The 20994-nt window shown below is 34.3% G+C and overlaps 1 protein-coding gene across 2 annotated transcripts in view; it reads right to left on the minus strand.

The window, feature by feature from the left end:
• NSF (N-ethylmaleimide sensitive factor, vesicle fusing ATPase) overlaps positions 1 to 20994 on the minus strand; it is a 217494-nt gene that overhangs the window by 172158 nt on the left and 24342 nt on the right. For both annotated transcript variants that reach the window (XM_007482500.2, XM_007482501.2), the window contains exons 2-4: positions 19700 to 19785; positions 16228 to 16327; positions 12263 to 12302 (exon numbers count right to left, since the gene is read on the minus strand). In XM_007482500.2, the coding sequence (XP_007482562.1) occupies positions 12263 to 12302; positions 16228 to 16327; positions 19700 to 19785 (226 nt within the window). The remainder of the gene's footprint in view (positions 1 to 12262; positions 12303 to 16227; positions 16328 to 19699; positions 19786 to 20994) is intronic.

The raw sequence follows: 20994 nt of genomic DNA on the forward strand, positions 1-20994 counted from the left end.
AGAGGAAATTAAGGCAATCATTAAAAACTATTATGCCCAATTACATGACAATAAATAAGGCAATCTAGGTGATATGGGTGAATGTTTACAAATATATAAATTGCCTAGACTAACTGAGGAAGAAATAGACTACCTAAACAACCCTATATCAGAAAATGAAATTGAACAAGCCATCAAAGAACTCCCTAAGAAAAAATGGTCCAGGTCCAGATGGATTCACAAATGAATTCTATGAAACATTCAAAGAACAATTAATCCCAATATTATACAAACTATTTGACAGAATAAGCAAAGAAGGAGTTCTACCAAGTTCCTCTTATGACACAAATATGCTACAGACTCCAAAGCCAGGCAGGTAAAAAACAGAGAAAGAAAACTATTGACCAATCTCCTTAATGAATATAGATGCAAAAATCTTAAATAAGATACTAGCAAAAAGACTCCAGCAAGTCATCACAAGGGTTATTCACTATGACCAGGTAGGATTCATACCAGGAATGCAAGGATAGTTCAATATTAAGAAAACTATCCACATAACTGACCATACTAACAAGCAAACCGACAAAAATCACATGATTATCTCAATACATGCAGAAAAAGCCTTTGACAAAATACAACACTCATTCCTATTGAAAACACCAGAAAGCATAGGAATAGAAGGGCCTTTCCTAAAAATAATAAACAGTATATATCTAAAACCATCAGCAAACATCATCTGCAATGATAAACTAGAAGCCTTCCCAATAAGATAAGGAGTGAAACAAGGATGCCCATTATCACCTCTATTATTTAACATTGTAGTAGAAACACTAGCTGTAGCAATTAGAGAAGAAAAAGAAATTGAAGGTATTAAATTTGGCAATGAGGAGACCAAGCTATCACTCTATGCAGATGATATGATGGTCTACTTAAAGAATCCTAGAGAATCAACCAAAAAGCTAATCGAAATAATCAACAAATTTAGCAAAGTTGCAGGATACAAAATAAACCCACATAAGTCATCAGCATTTCTACATATTTCCAACACATCTCAGCAGCAAGAATTAGAAACATAAATTCCATTTAAAATCACCCTAGACAATATAAAATACTTAGGAATCTATCTGCCGAGACAAACACAGGAACTATATGAACACAACTAAAAAACACTCTCCACACAATTAAAACTAGATCTAAACAATTGGAAAAACATCAATTTCTCATGGGTAGGATGAGCTAACATAATAAAAATGAAAATCCTACCCAAATTAATTTACTTATTTAGTGCCATACCCACTGAACTACCAAAAAACTTTTGCTGAATTAGAAAAAAACATAACAAAGTTCATTTGGAAAAACAAAAGATCAAGGATATCCAGGGAAATCATGAAAAAAAAAATGCAAAGAAAGGAGGCCTTGCAGTCTCAGATCTCAAACTATACTATAAAGCAATGGTCATCAAAACAATTTGGTACTGGCTAAGAGACAGAAAGGAGGATCAATGGAATAGACTTGGTGTAAGTGACCTCAGCAGGACAGTCTATGATAAGCCCAAAGATCCCAGTTTTGGGACCAAAATCCACTATTTGATAAAAACTGCTAGAGAAATTGGAAGACAGTATGGGAGAGATTAGGTGTGGATCAACATCTTACACCCTACACCAAGATGAACTCAGAATGGGTGAATGACTTGAATATAAAGAAGGAAACTATAAGCAAATTAAGTGAACACAGAATAGTATACATGTCAGATCTTGGGGAAAGGAAAGACTTCAAAACCAAGCAAGACTTGGAAAAAAATCACAAAATGTAAAATAAATAATTTTGATTACATCAAATTAAAAAGTTTTTGTGCAAACAAAACCAATGCAACCAAAATTAGAAGGGAAGCAACAAATTGGGAAACAATCTTCATAACAAAAACATTTGAGAAATGTCTAATTACTCAAATTTATAAAGAGCTAAACCAATTGTACAAAAAATCAAGCCATTCTCCAACTGATAAATGGGCAAGGGACATGAATAGGCAATTTTCAGTAAAAGAAATCAAAACGATTAATAAGTACATGAAAAAAGTGTCTAAATCTCTTATAATCAGAGAGATGCAAATCAAAACAACTCTGAAGTACCACCTCACACCTAGAAAATTGGCTAACATGACAGCAATGGAAAGTATTGATTGCTGATGGGGATGTGGCAAAGTCAGGACATTAATGCATTGCTAGTGGAGTTATGAATTGATCCTGGAGGGCTGTTTGGAACTATGCCCAAAGGGCACTAAAAGACTGTCTACCCTTTGATCCAGCCATAGCACTGCTGGGTTTATACCCCAAAGAGATCATAAGGAAAAAGACTTGTACAAGAATATTCATAGTTGCGCTCTTTATAATGTCAAAAAAAAAAAGGAAAATGAGGGTATGCCCTTCAATTGGGGAATGACTGAACAAATTGTGGTATATGTTGCTGATGGAATACTATTGTACTCAAAGGAATAATAAAGTAGAGGAATTCCTTGGAATTTAGAATGACCTCCAGGAATTGATGCAGAGCAAAAGGAGCAGAACCAGGAGAACATTATACAGAGAGACTGATACACTGTGGTACAATCAAATGTAATGGATTTCTCCATTAGTGGCAATGCAGTGATTCTAAACAACTTGGAGAGATCTACAAGAAAAAACACTATCCACATTCAGAGGAAAAACTGTGGGAGTAGAAACACAGAAGAAAAAAACTGTTTGATTACATGGTTCAAGGGGATATGGTTGGGGATGGAGACTCTAAATGAACATCCTAATGCAAACACCAACAACATGGAACTAGGTTTTGATCAAGGACACATGTAATACCCAGTGAAATTGCCTGTCAGCTAAGGGCAGGGTGGGGGAAGGGGAGGGAGGGAAATAATATGATTCTTGTAACCAAGGAATAATGTTCCAAATTGACTAAATAAATTCATTTTAAAAAAAAATATATATATACACACAGAGATTCATATATATATATATACACACAGAGATTCATATATATATGAATTTATATATATATATATATATATATATATATATATATATATAAATAAAAATAAATAAATATATAAAGGGAAGCTTTTTAGAAAAAAAAAAAGAAGTTTGTCTGGTCTCATGCTAGGAACCTGATGACCAGGGGATTCTGGAATCCAGAAAGAGAATTTGAAGGAATACCACCAACCAACTAAAGGGGCTTTTGGCTTTCTGGTTCTAAAGTCAATCGGAGAGAAGATAGCTGATCTCTGCTGTTCCTGCTGTAATCAAATCTACAATGAGATTGAAGGGAAACTTTCAGACCTCCTGGGAAGTACCTTTCCTCACTAGAAGATATTCATGGAAGAAGATCTAATATCAAGCCTCAACTAATCAAGAGTCAGTATTGGTGTGAAGCTGAGGCCAACCTCAGGGCCTGGCCCAGCTGGGTTGAACTCAGTCATCAAGAGTTCATCCTTTGATCATCTTAAAGAACTATTTCATTTTGTGAACCAATAAGGAGGATTAATTAGAGTCAGGTATAGACAGTTAGGGCTTGGGGATCTTAGCCAGAGGCAGGAAAGGGTTTAAAGAGCTTCAAGAAAACCCAAGAATTTCCCATGTGGGAAATGTAGAGGGAGAGAGGAGTGAGACTTCTTAGAATTAGGGAAACCTTATTCCTTAATCCTCTCTTCCTAATACTTATGTTATTATCAATAAATCCTTTTACCTTTTTACCAATACTGTTTTGAGGCCTGATTGTGCACTGGTCCCAGTAGGTAAGGACATTGGGCTTACTTCACTGAGGGACACTTAGGGTTCCTCTTTCACTACTTACATAAAAAACCATTACATTAGGGATTCAAAGATAAAGCATGACAACCTCTGCCCTCAGGTAGCTTACATTTTACTGGGGAAGGGGGGAATAAGGAGAGAGAAAATATGATGTGTACAAGAGGTTTAACATTCAAGAAAAGGATTCAGATAATGTAACTTAGAAGAATTTGAGGAGTTAGAGAACACTTTCAACTAGCTGATGGGACACAGTGACATCAGGAAAGGCCATATACAAGAGGTTGCGTTTAAGTTGACCTTTGAAGGAAAAGAAGGATTTTGCATATCTGCTGAGCCCCTAGTTAACTAATTCTATTTTTACTAAAAAAAAAATCATATTGGTCATTCAGTCACATGTTTAAAATTATTCAGATAATTGTATCCTAAATATTAAAACAAAATTGTCTGCTAATTCATGCCAAAGTTGTTTTTTTTTTAAACCCTTACCTTCCATCTTGGAATCAATATTAAATATTGTTTTCTAAGAGAAAAGAGAGGTAAGGAGTAGGCCATGGAAATAAAATTACTTGCCCAGGGTGACACAGCAAGGAGGTGTTTGAGTTGAGATCTGAATCCATCCCTAGGCCTGGCTCCAAGCCAACAGCTTTTACATATAATGGACATTTAAAATCACACATAACAAAGGCAAATAGCAAAGACAATTCAGCAGGCAGAAATAAGACCTCAAAATAGACAGATCAATTTTAACTAACTTCCCAAATTTAAACTAAGACATCAAGGTTTGAAGTACCATTAATAATTAAGAACAATGTTCTAGCCTCTTTGATCTAAAAATTACAGTTCTCTACCAACATCAAGCAATGATCATGAATAAAACAAAGTTTATAAAAAAGAATTAATGGGAACTAAATAGCAAATGACTGTCAGAATGACACTAAACAAGAACAAAAAAAGATTCTCGATAGAAAATTAATTTTATTATCACATATTGCTTGTTAATATAATGCAATGTTCATTTTTAAAATAGCATTTACTAATCTTGATTTTTTAAACTGGAAAAACTTAATGTATTATTATTTTTCATAAATGTGACAGTCATTTTATACGAGTTTCTTTTAAGGATATTTTCCCATCTTTCTAAGAGAAAATAATGGAAAGCATTAAAGTTGGAATGGTAACAAGAGAATTTCTGGCCCATCCTTATGAGCACCATTTACTTAAGATCATGTAACAAGGTCAAGTATAGAAAAATCAACCTGAGACATCATCTATAACCCCAATGTTAAAAGATTAGTTCCTGCTCTGTTTCCAAATTTACAGCTTAAGATATCAACTAACATCAACTAGTTTACTATTTTCCTGATATAGGAAAATAGTAAACAGATGGCTCTTCAGCCATCTGTTTGTTCTTTATAGTCTATAAATCACTGACTTTATTTTCTCTTTGAAATTTTATTGCATTCATTCTGCTTAGGTAACCAAAACCTATATAAGGGTGCTGAAACTGCTACTCTCAGAGCTCACTGATTTTTTTATATAGTGGGTCTATGCTCTGAGCATAATAAACTGATTTTTAACACATCTCTATATCATTGATAGCATAACCGGTGGCAATACCTATCAACAGATGCTTGGAAAAATTTTGTCACCAAGTCAAAAGGGTCAGGAGTCTGAATCCTATTTCTCATTATTATATAGGATATAAGAGAGAAAGTAATCTGTAATAAGGGTGGAAATATAGATTGGGGTCAGATTGTTTAGCTAAACTGAGGAGTTTATATTTAATCCCAGAGTGAATAAGAAGTCACTGGAGTTGGTCAAGTAGGGAAATCACATAATTAGAGCTTAGCTTAAGAAAAATTATTTTGGAAATAGATGATTCATCATTATAAAGACAGAGAGCAAACTCATTATAAGAGAGGCAATGAGAATGTTGTGATTTAAAATTGGGGAATATCAATTTAGAAGTTAGGAACGTGAAGCATCACTTCGTCATGCTCCTTTTTCCTCATGTAAGAACAGAACTTGTTTTGTAATCACAGACAAATCCCTTAACCTTTCTCTAAACTTTAGTTTTTCCATCTATCTGTCAAATGAGGACAGCAAAATCCCAGGCAATGCCTGGAACATAATGCTTTTTAAATACTTACTGAATTGAACACCAGAAACACTTACCTTATAGGATCACAGACCAAGTGTAATGTTTATAGACCTTAACACCTTTCATAAATACCACCTATTAATATAATCTATCTTTTTTACATTAAGTTTTGGACCAGATGAGACCAGAAAGGATTGATGACCTCTAGGTTAAAGCTGATTTCACAGGACTGATGCTCCTAGCCCCTACCCTTTCTATACCTACACAGAGAAGATATAAAGGAGCCAAGACGAAGCAAAGATGAAAATAAGATAACAGTGAGACAACAACAGAAATCAGCATCAAATGAAAATACAAGATAGCATAAATGTATAAGCCTAGCTAAAAATTCAAAAATCAAGACCTTAAAGAATTTGAAGTATGACAATAGTATGTCAGTGAAATATGAAATGACTGGGGAAACAAAGGTTTGGGCTTCTAAGCATATTAATTTATCAAGTAATATGTGTCAAATGCATAACAAATCAGACCAGTCCTCCTCAATTTTGGCATTGTACCCTGAATAGGAAGTAAATGTTTATTCATTAAAAAGATTAACAAATTAAGACCAATTGATTAAAAGAAAACTATAAACCAGGATAGGAAATTAGATAAACTAATTATTACAGACTTCTGAGTTGGGATGAGGAAAATAAACAGGTACAATTCCCTGAAATCATAAAAGGAAATATCCCACTTCCCACAAGGGTCTGTATTCAATCAAAGCCACATGAAAACAATCATTCATTAACTAGAATGTGGCTAATTATCAGATAAGACATCTGGGTTGCTAGAAATGCATAATTGTGAGAAAACTCATCAATCTTCAAATCTAATTGGGTTTCTGATCAATATAATATAGGTCAGTGATGGCAAACCTTTTGGAGATGGAGTATGCAAACTGAAACCCTTTCATTGCATGTGAGCAGCCCTCTTGCCCCAGTATGGGGAGGTAAGAAGTGCTCCCATTGGGCTGCTGGACTGAAGGGTGGGTGATGTGAAAAACATCCTCAGGTGTGGTAGAAAGGGGGAACAGAGCAGCCCCACTCCTGCACACATGCCATCGGTTTGCCAACAGGGATCTAGGTTCCTAGATAAGTGTGTCAAAACAATGGAGAGAAGTGGTCCAAGTTTTCCAGCCACAGAATTGAATCACAAGATGGATGGAGTCAGTGTTTCCCCCAAAAGTCCTACTGATTTTCCTATAGATTATATGGGGTATTCCAAGTCTTAGTACAGTAAGGCTTTTGGACACCCTATATATTCAGCAATTTGTTTATTTATATTTTAATATCCAAAGTGTCTAGACTATCTGGAATTGGAAGAACTAAGCTTGAATTCCAGCTCTATCACTTTGCTAATTATGTGGCCTTGTCACTTAACCTCTAGGAACTCCAGACTTTCCTTGCCTGTAAAATGAGTATGAAACACTACCTGATTTTCAGAACTATAATGAGGAGTTATATAAAGTGTTTTGTAATCTTGAAACACTTTCTATAAATGTGCATTACTATTATATGTCCATGTCTCAAATTAGAAGTCTCTTTAGTAGAATGTAAGATCCTTAAAGACAAAGACCATAATTCATTTTTGTAGGTTCCCCCAGTGCCTAGCACAAAGCATTATACATAACAGGCATTCCAAAAGGAAAGAAATCATGTCTTATTTAAATTGTATATCTCTAACTATTGTTCTAACAGTGTTCCACCAAGAGGGCATGAAAAAGGCTTAGTTAAAGTGAATAGAATTTGTTTGCCAAATGAATCACATGCATTCTTTTTATCACTGATCCTCTTTATATCCAAAATTCGTTAACAATGAAAAATGAGAGCAACATAAAAAAATGAAAAGAAGAAAAATATTTTCACATAAGCTTACTTACATGAAAACAGCAAGGTGAAAAAATGAATGTTAAAAAAAAAGCCAATAACTTTAATGCACTAAAAAATTCTAATAGTTATTTTGAGATAGTATCACTTGAATATAATTTTAAAGACAATTTGAATTACATTCAAAATATCTATGTGGACAACCAAGAAGGCCATTTATAACAATTCCAGAAGTCTAAAATTCTGGAAGGCAATACGAATACAAACACAGCAACAGTTGTAGCAATGGTTCCTTTCAATGAGAAAAATGCATAGAACACAATACTAAAATCCAGTCTAATAATACCACTCATTTCAAGTCCTCTAAACTGGATTCATGATTCATAGATTGACCAAAGTTAAGTCTTTAAAGTTGTTTTTCTTTACAATATGTTATTATCTAGTTGTCTAAATCTGTGATTTAGTCTTCTCCAAATCAGAAGTCAATTTGGAATTTTATTCTTTTAAAGGAAATAGTTTAAAAAAACCTATAAATGACATGAAAACATGTTTCAAATCACTAATAGTAAGAGAACTATAAATTAAAATGGGCTTGGGGTTTCATATCACACAATGCACATTAGCAATTAAGACAAAAATGGGCAGTTCATGTTGAAGGAGATACAGGAAAATAGGAAAACACTGTTGGTGGAGTTGTAAAGTAGTTCACGCATTCTGGTTTTCAGTTGGGAATTATGTAAGAACAGTGAACAAACTCTAAACTCTTTGACTCTGGTACAAAGATGCTGCCATCGGCCATAGTAAGTCAAAATGCAAGAATAAAGGTCCAATACATACTAAAACCTTCATAGCATTTTTTGTGATAGCAATGAACTAGAAACTGGTATATGAATTTAATTGAATATTATTGTGTAGTAAGGAGTGAGGAGCTTTAGGAATTCATAGTTCAAAGTTTTGCATAACTGATGCAGGTGAAAGAAAAGCTGAACCAAGAAAACCTAGGATAACTACAACAATGTATCATTAAATGGAGACTGAATTCTAAATAACTGAAAAAAAGTGGAGCTATCAAAGAATAGATAATGAAACATACTTCCCCACTACTACCTTTATAGTCAGGGAATATAAGCTTACTATCCTGTTAACAATGTTAGAATAGTTACTGTCATATTTTTTTTCTTAATTGCTTTTTTTCCTATCATAAAAGAAGGTTCAAACTGGAAGGAAATAGTTAAGGTGACTGTACAGTAAAGACCAAAGACATCAATAAAACATATTCTTAAATAAATAAAAGTTTCTTCTCAGGCCAAGATCCCTGTCCTATGTGTATATAATGCTAATGCTATCTACTAGCTTTTTATTAGGTTGTCTCTAGAAAAGATTTAGAAGTTGCTCTGTTAAACCATTCATCCTCCACTAAAGTCCTACTATAACACCCCATTATAAAAGAGACACTAGCAAAAACTAGAAGGTCCTCCCTGACTGAATGTTTATCATCCAAGGCCAAGTCTGGCTAAGTCAGGACTGGTGAATTACCAGAAGGCTGATGATGATGATTTTTTTCTGAACAGTCCATCTCATTAAAGGCCTGCATCAATAGAAAAAGGTAGCTAAATGGTACAGTAGATAGAGCACCGGGCCTGGAGGAAGACCTTACTACAAATCACATCTCAGACACTTACTAGCCATCTGACTTTGGGCAAGTTACTTAAGACCTTGTTTGCCTTCGTTTCTCTTCTGTAAAATGAGCTGGAGAAAGAAATGGCAAACTACTCCAGTATCTTTTCCAAGAAAATCCCAAATAGAGTCTTAAAGAGTAGAACATGACTGAAAAATGACTGAACAACAACAAATCAACATCTGTTTGAAAGAGCAGAGGTCCGAAAAGGGACCCTATCACTTACTAGAGAAATGAACATTTTGAAAAGCAAATTTAAAAAGTACAAAGCAAATGTAAATATATAAATATATATATATAATCTCTTTCTTCCCCTCTTAGAAAGAGTGTTGTAGCTAAAAATATAGTATAGTTCACCTAGCACAAAACAAGTTCATACTTAACTAATACATGTTACAGGTCTCTCTCTACACAATGTTATTCTTCCCTTAAAAGAGCTTATACTCCTTAATTATTTAAAATCATCAGTTTTCTTTCAAGTTCCAAATTCTCCTCCCTTAATGTTTTTCATACTCCTAATGCTCTCAGGATCTATTTCACTGAGAAAACTGCGCTGCCATTCTCTTTTGCCTGTCCTTCTTTCTCAGCCTTTTCCAAATCCATCTATTCATCCTTCTCAACCAACTCAGGAAAAAAAAAGTTTCACTCTACCTAGGAAAGTAACATTACCAAAGACTTCTAATTTTTCCTCTGCAGCATTCCTCAAATCCAGATTTATCTATTTCTAGTCACAACACTCATCTCAAATCCTATTCAACTCAAATCGGGCTTCTCAATCTCCCCTTTAAATGGAACTTAGATTTTATTTTATTTTTTTATTTATTTTATTTAAGAATAATTTGGGGGGTAGCTGGATGGTTCAGTGGATTGAGATCCAGGCCTGGAGATGAGAGTTCTTAGGCTCAAATCTGGCCTCAGATACTTCATAGCTGTGTGACCCTAAGCACTTAACCCCCTTTGCTTAGCCTTTACTAATATTCTGCCTTGGAACCAATACACAGTATTGATTGTAAGACAGAAAGTAAGGATTTTTAAAAAATCATTGTGGAGGCAGCTAGGTGGCTCAGTGGATAGAGTTGGGAGGACCTGGGTTCAATCTGGCATCAAATTTTTCCTAGCTGTATGACACTGGGCAAGTCACTTAACTTTGATTGCCTAGCCCTTGACATTCTTCTATCTTAGAATCTATACTAAGACATAAAACAAAGGTTTAAGGGAGGGGGAAAAATCATTGTGGTGAATCTCAGATAAATATAATGCCTTTTACCAATTGACTCTTTTTAAAATTTTCATAAACTCTTACTTTCTGTCTTAGTCTTAGTAACAACTCTAAGAAAGAAGGGCAAGGGCTAGGTAAACAGAATTAAGTGATTTGCCCAAGGTCACCCAACTTGGAAGTGTCTAAGATCAGATTTCAATCCAGGCCCCTTGACACCAGGCCTGGTACCTAGCTGCCTCCAATTAACTCTTGAATTTTGACTTTTCCAAGTTTATAGAATTAAAGGATTTTAGAGCTAGAAGGGATTCAAAATAATATAGAGTACAATCCCTTCACTTGACAAATAATGAAACAGGCCCAGAGGAATTAAATGACTCCTTAGTGTGAATTTCAAGGTCATATACACATTTCAAAACACACTCTTTTCTCCTGTTAAAGCGCATTTCAGACTTTCTAGTTTATACAGGCAAATCTGCTCTTCAATTATATTTGTACCTACTCCTATGCTTTTCCTTAGATTGTTTCCATTTTCTTGACTGTCCCTTCTACTATCCTTTCCACCAAGTCATATTCTTACTTACCCTCAAAATCCTGTTCAAAAAAACACTTCTTACTATCCCTTATGACAGAGAATATGATGCACTCAAACTCAGGAAGATTTATATCTACTAATATAAAGTGAACAGATTAGGAAAACAATTTCTGACCAATAATATAAAAGGAAATAACTATGGAAAACTTACAAGGTTGATCAATTCCAAGACTAATCATGAGTTATGAAGAACAGTGATGAAACAAGTTTCCAACCTCTTGGCAGAGAGGCAATTGACATGGAGTACAAAATACAACGACCATTTTCAGACATGGGCAATTTGTTGATCTGTTTTGCTTGATTATACTTATTACAAAAGAGAATTTCTGTTTTGATGGAAGGGTGGGAGAGTTGGTGGGTAGTGACAGTGATAAATTTTGTAAATATATATAAATGTATAATGTACTAAAACATCTAAAAATGAGAGAAAAGGAAATAAACACAGTAAAGCAAGGAGTTTTGTTATTCTAGTTAAATATACACTTTTAAAACGGCAAATAACCTAAATTTTCAATTTCATAGAAAATCCTCTTTTCAGATCTTCTTACATTGTAATATTCAAGTTTGTTGTTATTTAGGATCAAAATGAAAAAAGAAAAACTATAAAATCTGCTTATTTCCATACATATACACAAAAAAAGTCTTCCCCAATTAAATTTATCTGTCTCCAATAAGGTAACATTCACTCCAATTCTACCTCAGCACTTATACATGTAATTCCAAATAATTGTATTTGTTTGTAATTTGCACTTTGAAAATTTTTAATTTGCATATTTTTTGTAGATATATTCTATGAATTATGTAATATGTGATTGCCTCAATCCTCACTCAACTATAAACTCCTAGGAGGTGGAAATGACATACATTTCCTTTATCTGTGGGCTTTTAATGCAATTTTCTTAACCCCATGAATGTCTGCTCTTATTGAGTGATATATACTCAAGTAAAGAACAATACAGATTCATTCAGTTCAATAATTTTGGGAAATCATGGAGAAAATAATTTTAAAAGCTAAGTGATATACTTACCTTCTATCTCTTGCCCAATAGAAAGTCCAGCCCATTTTCGCTAGAGAGAAAAAAGAAGGCAGTTTAGGAAACAAATAACTAATCAAAAATAAAGAAACAGGGCAAGAGCTTTCTTTGTGCCAGGGAAATGCATGCATTTTACAGAAAAAGTCTTGTGTATGGGCCTGGGTAAGGAGGCAGGATAATATAAAAGTGTAAAGTATGCAAAGCTTCCAATCAGAAGACCTGAGTACCATGTCCTGGCTCCCCATACAGTGGTGATGTGACCTTAGGTTATCACTTCTCTTCCTTGAATTTTTATCATCTCTCCTATGAAGTAGAGAGAATAATGATATTTGAACTACATGTCTCACATAGTTACTGAGGATCAAATGAAATAATACCTGTAACACTTCAAGATCCTAAAGCACCATATAAATGTAAGCTATTATAGGATATAATTCAGGTGTGAATCTGCCCACAATGAAGCCAGTCTACCTATTTGCAAAGGAATAAGTAATCATGTGCTTACTGGACTGAGTTCCTTGAACAAAGACACTGTGATTTTTCGATCTTATATGGGTATTTTTTAAATGTAGAATGACTTAATTAATATTTTCTCCTGAGGAGGTACCATAATTCTCCCTTAGAAACTATACACAATTATTTACCATGTGATTTTTTAACAAATAGAATGACCTGGATTCTTAGCATAAAGGAGACTAATAACAAACAAATAAGAAAAGGCATGAAGGGATATTAGAACCTGACAGAATAACAAGTGAGGATGTGTAAAAGTCATGAATTTACAATTAGTCAGCATAATATAAGTGATGTAGGCAAAAAGCACCAAAAAAAATGAGACACAATTGTGCTATATTTGATTATAGATGGTCTTAATGATCACCCCAAATTATCATGAACAAGGTAAATTATGTCAATATCCTGCTTTAAAAGGCAGGACAGTATATAATGTATTTTAGAAATATCTCTTTCCAAAATGTTTGAATAAAAGCAACTGAAGGGGAAAGCTTCACTTATCTAAAATAATGTCACTTACATAAAAAAATGACAAATAAATGAAGTATTATTCTCATTTTCTGATAATTTGTTTTTTGAATTAATGATAACAAAAAGGGCATACATTATTTTGCCTGTGGTATTTATCTTTAATTTATATCGTTAATCTTATAGAAGGAAATATTGCTCTTATGTATCTATCTTATAAGTGAGGGCATGAATCTGATATGTTTAAATCCATACCAGATTTTTCACTGGAGGACTAAGATCCTAAGCAATTAATTTTACCCAAATCTGGGATTTCATTGACATATATAAACTCCCCAATGAGGAAACTCCCCTATAATGCAAATGGGTAACCATTTTAAAAAGTATAGTATAAGAAATTAAGTGCCTTTGCCCAGGGTCACACAGCTGGAATGTGTCAGAGGCAACACCTGAAATGGGACTTCCTGATTCAAAGACAGTTCTATATCAATATTCTTGCTGCCTGTAGAGATTTTTGTTTCTGATGCCAGCTCTCTAGTCTCTATACCACACTGCTTCTCTTAAGCAATGAATAAAAAACACAAAACAATTATTCTGGGTTTCAAAAAATAAATTATTTCTAGTGGTGTAATTTTTTTCAAAGAGCTCTTAATTCAACAAACTGCAGTGTAATAGAAAGAAGAACTATGGATGTAGGATTGGGGATCTGAGCTCAAATCTCTGACTCTCCTTTTTACTTCTTATATGACCTGAGGCAGTTTCCTCATTTGCAAAATGGGGGCACCAGTCTGCTTGATCTTTGAAGACTTTTTCAGCTCAAAATACTGCAAAAATTATTTTCATATAATCTAGGAGACAAAAAATGACAATATGGACTATCTAATCCTTTAAGATCTTTCTCTGTATTCTAGTCAGTTGGGCTGGCTAAAAGGAAAGGAAAGGCCAAAATGTATTTTGTCAGAAAGTCTAGGCTATAACTAATAGCAGCAGCTAACATTTACAGATAGCCTCAAGATTTGTAAAATGCTTTATCTCATTTGATCCTTATACCCTGTGAGAAAGGTACTCCAGTCATTATCATTTCCCTTTTACAAATGAAAAAATTGAAGTTCCAAGAGGTTGTGATTTGTTGATGGTCATAGGACTAGTAAGTGCTCTGGAGTCAGAGAACTTGGGCTCAGATCCTGACTTTGACACTCATGTCCTCTATGTCCTTTGGTACATCATTTCACTTTCACAGGCCTCAGTTTCCTAATCCATAAAATGAAGGGGTTGGACTGGTTAGTCCCTAAAGCCCCCTTCAGCAATAGGGCATGACTGAATCTTTTTATTTCACATACAGAGTTCCTGACACTCGACTCTCAGTGTTAATCACTTCTGATTAAGGTTCAAGGAACAAAGAAAAAAAAACAATTGATTGGGTTAGAAAACCTAAGATACTTACATGATGGAGCAGCCATATGTTTTAGAAACAAGCTGTATTCTGTTTATGTCCAACCCACAAAAAGCTTTTCAAACAACCAAGCCTCCCAGCCCAAATTTTCTTCTCCTAAATTATCCTTTCACTATAACTTCTGGTTTTCTCTAAGATCCAGAAACTAATTCATGAAAACTAATCACAAAATTGGTATCTCACACAATACCTTTCATTACCCTTTTGCTTCAAAGCAAGTAATTTACCACAAAGCAATAGCCTTGAGGATACTTTAGATCAGGTACCTCAAACCCACAAATCCACAGGTGACCCTGAGATGTTTCAGCCTCCCCAATTTATATTCAGCAGCATACTGTTCAGAAAATTAAATATCCCTTTGTTTGAATAATGTGTAAGCACATTAACAAGTCTTTGTTGAGAGAAATATTTAGAAACAGAAGTACCAATTGATTATGAATTGAATTCTTCTTTTTCAACGAAATTTAACTTTAAGTCACATTTCTATCTCTGGGACAACCTCCTGAGATCAGATCAGGGCTAACTAGTCTTAGAATGATCTAATTCACAAACACACACACACACACACACACACACACACACACAAATCTAGAAGGTTCAGAATAGATTAGTCCTCATATGTCAGTGAAACTCTAGAGAGGATGGAATAGAAGATTAGTTTGAAATCTCTCCCTATAAAATTCATGATATTCTAAAGAAGTCATAAGATATTTGATTAAAACAATATTGGCCAGAAATCCCCTGAACAATTCCAAGGGCTGGTCCAGATCATAGGCTTCTTATAGACAACTCTATCCTCTAGGTATCTCTTACATGTTGAAGTTGTCCTACTTTTTAGGCTACAAGTCAAAAGCTTTCACTACTAGCAACTTGAAGAAGCATTTAGTTAATCATAAATCACATAAACATGTGCTACAACTGTGCTATGTGCTGAAAGCAATTAACTATCCAACTGACCCTAAAAATCATGTGACTGTTGGTATTATTACAAAAATAGGAATTTAAAAAGTCAGAGTTTAGAGTTCTTGTAATAATAATATATTCAGAGTGCCTTTGGTCATTAGAGAAGACCAATCAGGCACATTATATTATAGCTGTCAAAAAGCAATGTTTCAGGACCCACTTATTCCGGTTTTAGCCACTTTCCTTAGTTGTCAAATTCATATATTAGAACATGGAATTTTTAAATTCACTGCATTAGAGTCTTTTAGGAGATGGCACTTTTCCAAAAGGATTGCTATTTTAACTTGTGTTTTTCCTTGGGAATGAATACTGGAATAACTTGATAAATGGCTTCCTACTTCAACCATCTACAAGTCAATTAACATAATAGCAAAAGTAAAACATAGAAAGAGAAAAGACCATAGAAATAAAAGCAAAGATACTTTAGATGGTCATGGCAAAAATTTTCTGGAAATTAAAAAAATATATATTTGAATCAGAAGTTACAAGAAAGCATCTAGATTTAAAAAAAAAAATGATCCTGCTACAATTGCCAAGCTTTCTTGGTTAAAACCAGTGTTACCTGAGGTAAGCTGAATGCAATACTGCCTGGAACGACTGACGAATGAGTCCTCAGGGTAAATGTATATCTGTGATTTGGCGAGGTCCTTACAACCACATGTCTAAAGGAAAGAAATATTGATAGCACTTCATTTTAAAAGAAAATCTGGCTAGAACTCCCCAGAATGTTCATAATTAACAAATGTATTTAATTGAGTAAACAGAGAATATATGACATACTGGATGCTCAAATGAATAGGAAAATGTAAAATTTTCAATTATTAAAGCAACAGTTCTAAATTTTAGCCTGGATAAGGGTAATTTTTAATTATTATGCTCAAATTCATCACAAGTATCAACTTTACAAAGACTTTTTGTTCTCCATGTACATCAAATAGCTGGGACTAACTCTCTCTTGCTTTTAATGCTAAATTAAAAACTATAATAATTTCCTCCCTCTGAAAAGAGCTTTTCAATGGTAAGTCACCAATCAAAATTATAATTTTAACCTTTTTCAAAATGCATCAAATCACTTGACAAAGTGGCAGAATAGTCAAAGTTATAGTATGTATAAAATTGTAATGATTCACTTCTAAATAGCTTATAATGTTCATTCATAAAAATGCCAAATAAATCTAAGCAAGCGAGTTTCAGTTATCTCTTAGACCTAGAGCATGTATAATTAGAATTTTGTACCCCTGGACTTCGTTTCCCAGAATCCTTTTGTCCTCATGTTGCATCCTTACATTTTGTAGATAAAAGTTTCTGTAACTCCACCCTCTCTTTCTTTTCTCCCACTTTCATGGTCTAGGAAACTGTTTTTTACTCAGGCTATTACTTTCCTTTACTTCAAGTGATTATTAATAAATCTTATAAAATATACTTGGAGATATTGTATATTAATTTTAATCTTACAAGCAGCAAGCAGGCAAGAAATGAGACTCAATATTGCAAAGAATTTAAATTATGCTCACTTTCTGAAAAAAAAAAGTTGAACTATTATTTCTTAATAAATTTCTGTGATTTAGACCAACATCTTTTGCCATCTACTATAATAAATCCAAAATGAATATGGGATCTGAATATGAAAGATCATACCATAAAAAATTTGAAAGATAACCATGTCAGATACCTTTCACCATTATGGCTAGAGGATACATTCTTTTCTTTTTTAAAAATAAAACCCTTACCTTCCATCTTGGAATCAATACTGATAGAATGGATAAAATCAAAAGTTTTTGCCCAATAGGAGAGTGGTCAAAGGATATGAATAAACAATTCTCAAAAGAAAATTTGTAAAGTATTGACAACCATAAGACTGAATGTTCCATATCACTAATAATAAGAGAAATGCAGATCAAAACAATTCTGAAGTTTCAGATGGCAAAGATGACAGAAGGCTTATGAAAAGGACAGCATATTAATGCATTGCTGGTGGAACTGATAATTGGTCATGCCATTCTGGAATTATGCAAAGAAAATGACTAAAACATCCATACCCTTTACCCCAGAAATTTCACTGCTAGGCATATACTATCAAAAGTTAAATGACAAAAAGAAATGCCCCTCATATACCAAAATATTTATAGCAACCTTTCTGTAGTGGCAAAGACCTGGGAACAAAAGTAAATGCCCATCAACAAGAGAATGCTTGTAAAAGAGGCTGTGGTACTCAAATGGAATAAAACATTACTGTGCTGGAACTAAGTACAGAAACCAAATATAATAAATAAGAGAAACATAGGAAAAGATAAATGAACTAATGCAAAGTGAAGTAAAGAGAACCAGGAAAACACTCTACATGATGGCTACAATATAAATGGAAAAGAATAACAAAATAATCAAAACTGAAGGCTACAAAATGTAATGCCCAAACTTGTCCCCAGAGAAATATAAGAAGGCAGCCCCTCCCACATCTTTTCAGAGGTTGGGAACCATGTGTAAACCACCCTGTCTATGATATAGACTTTTTGTACATATTGGTTAATTTTGCTGAACTGTTTTTAAGTCTCTTTTTTAGTTTTTGCCATAAGGAATTGTTCTCTAAGAAGAAGAAAGGAAATAAGTTGGGAAAAGAATCTGATGTAAAAACAAAAGATGTCAATAAAAATTTATTTTAAATTTCTATGATTAATTTTTTCAATGTTAGTGCTTAATTACTTCCATTTTCTCATGTTTCTGAGACTTTGTTTATTATCTATAATAACTCCCTTCAAGGCCAGCTAGGTAGTATAGTGGACATATCTCCAGGCCTGGAGTCAGGAAGGTCTAGGTTCAAATTTGACCTCAGATACATCCTAACTGTGTGTCCCTGGGCAAGTCACTTATCCTCAATTGTCTAGTTCTTGCAGCTCTGGTTTCTTAGACTTGATACTAAAGCAGAAGTTAAGGGTTTAAATAAATAAACTAACTCCTTCATAAATACAGAGCTCTGATTGACTAAAACAGTAGAGTTCCTATGGCAAATTGTCTTAGAATCAGAATTTAGTACTAGAAGAGATCTTAAAAATCTAGAAATCATAAAGCTCAAATCCACTTTCGAGCTTAGAATCAGCTGGAGTCAGAATACAAAGGTACTGTCACTAATTAGCCAGTATGTAATCTCTTTGGGTCTTGATGTTCTCATTTGTAAAACATAGGATTTTTCTCAGATAGCTGCATGAGCATTCTATGGCACAAAGCTGAAAATGAGATTTACCACAGATAGCTTAATGTATAAATGCTATGGAAAAGGAAATACTTGTTTATCAAGATTTTAAGAAAATGTCAAATGTTGATACTGGTTTTAGAACAAAGGATTTTGTAACTTTTCGCAATAGGTGGGTAGAGGGCACTAGACCTAACTAACTGACAGGCTAGTCAATAGTTTATAATTTCTTAAAAATGTATTTGTAAAGATCTTATGTTTGTTGTTCACCTCCCAGTTCTCATAGTGCATAGTTTATGATACATCTTATGAAAAACCAGTCAGTTTGGTTATCATAGGTCGTCTAAAAAACTCAAAGTTTATTCCTCTACATATTTTGTTGTTGTTATTGTTCAATGGGTTCAGTCATTTCTGACTCTCCATGATTCCATTTAGGGTTTTCTTTGCAGAGATAATGGGAGTGTTTTGCCATCTCATTTCACAGATGAAGATCTGAAGCACACAGGGTTAAGTGACTTGCCCAGGGTCACACAGCTAGTTAAATCTGTGAGACTGGATTTAAACTTACAAATAGGAGTCTTTCTGACTCCAGGCTCAGAACTCTATCCACTGCATCACATAGCTGCCCACACTACACATATGTTTATGTCTAATAAAATGTACAAGTTAAATCTGAAAGTATACAACTCTTGCCCATTTCTTCCAATTCCCCACCTAAACAAATGCAGGAAATAAATGTATTCCCAATTTACTCAGATCCAAGAGTACAATGTATAAAAGTTTCTGAAATGATCCTTAAAATTTTTTGTTTTGTTCTACTTTTTTTTTAAAAGCACTGATTACTTACAGGCCAGACTGGAAGTCCTTTTCATTCACAACTGCACAGTTGCTCAATGACAACTCATCTGTAGGGCATCTTGCGGCTTGCATAGACTATATAAAACATAAGGGAGGAAAAGAGGCATGAAAATGTCATGTTTTCTTTTTATATTATTCCCAATCAAAGCAATAATATAACAAGTAAATCTAACATTTTAATCCAATATTAAGTATAAATTAAAATATATTCCTTGGGGTAAGTAGGTAGCTTAGTGGATTGAGATCCAAGTCTGAAGTTGGGAGGTCCTGAGTTCAAATCTAGCCTCAGACCCTTCCTAGTTGTGTGACCCTGGGCAAGTCACTTAACCCCCATTGCCTAGCCATTACCATTCTTCTTGATTCTAAAACAGGATAAGGGTCTAAAAAATGGGCTCATCCAGTCTTTGTTTGAATTTTCCTACCACTAGGAACTAACTCCACGCAGTTTTTTATATCACTGCCAGTATGTTTTTCTTTATATCAAGCCTAATTTTGCCTCTTTATAAAGTCTACCCTCTGATTCTCCTTCTGCTCTTGGGAGCTAAGCAGAATAATAAGACCTGTTTCCATAGGACAAACGTTTGAATAGTTGAAAATAGTTATGTCTTCAATCAGTCTTCTCTTCTTCAGACTAAATATTCCCAGTTCTTCCAACTAATACTCACATGGCATAAACTCAGACCCTCTACCATGCTGGTTACCCTCCTCTGGATGGTTTCCAGCTTATCCCTGTCCCTTCTAAAATGTGGCTCCCAGAACTGAAGACAATATTCCAGAAGAAGTCATTCAATCATATGCCAGATATTTTGCTATAGGGTAGGGCTACAAATACAGTAGATAGCACTTGTCCTCATTTTACTAGGGGATAGAAAACAAATATCCTAATTCTTTTGGAGAAGTAGATTAAGAATCAGAGAATGGGAAGGGTTCTTTGAAGGAAGTGGCCCTTGAGCTCAAAAAGCTAGAGGTTACAAGAGGCAAAAGAGGAGGCAGAGTATTCCAGAAATGAGGGAAAGCCAGAGGAAGGACACAGAGGCAGGAGATGTCACATATAGGAAACATATAGGCCAATCTAACTAGAATAGACTAGGGAAGGTAGGCTGGGGCCTGATTGTAAAGGGATCTAAAAGACAAACAGAGGAATTTATATTTTATCCTCGATTCAAGAGGGAGCCACTCGGAGACTTCCTTGCATAGCAGAGGGACATATTGGACCTAAGTTTTAGGAATATCACTTTGGCAGCTAAGTGAAGGATAGACTGGAATGGAGAGAGACTAGAGGCA

This window comes from Monodelphis domestica, chromosome 2 (assembly GCF_027887165.1).
Source record: "Monodelphis domestica isolate mMonDom1 chromosome 2, mMonDom1.pri, whole genome shotgun sequence".
Taxonomy (NCBI): Eukaryota; Metazoa; Chordata; class Mammalia; order Didelphimorphia; family Didelphidae; genus Monodelphis; species Monodelphis domestica.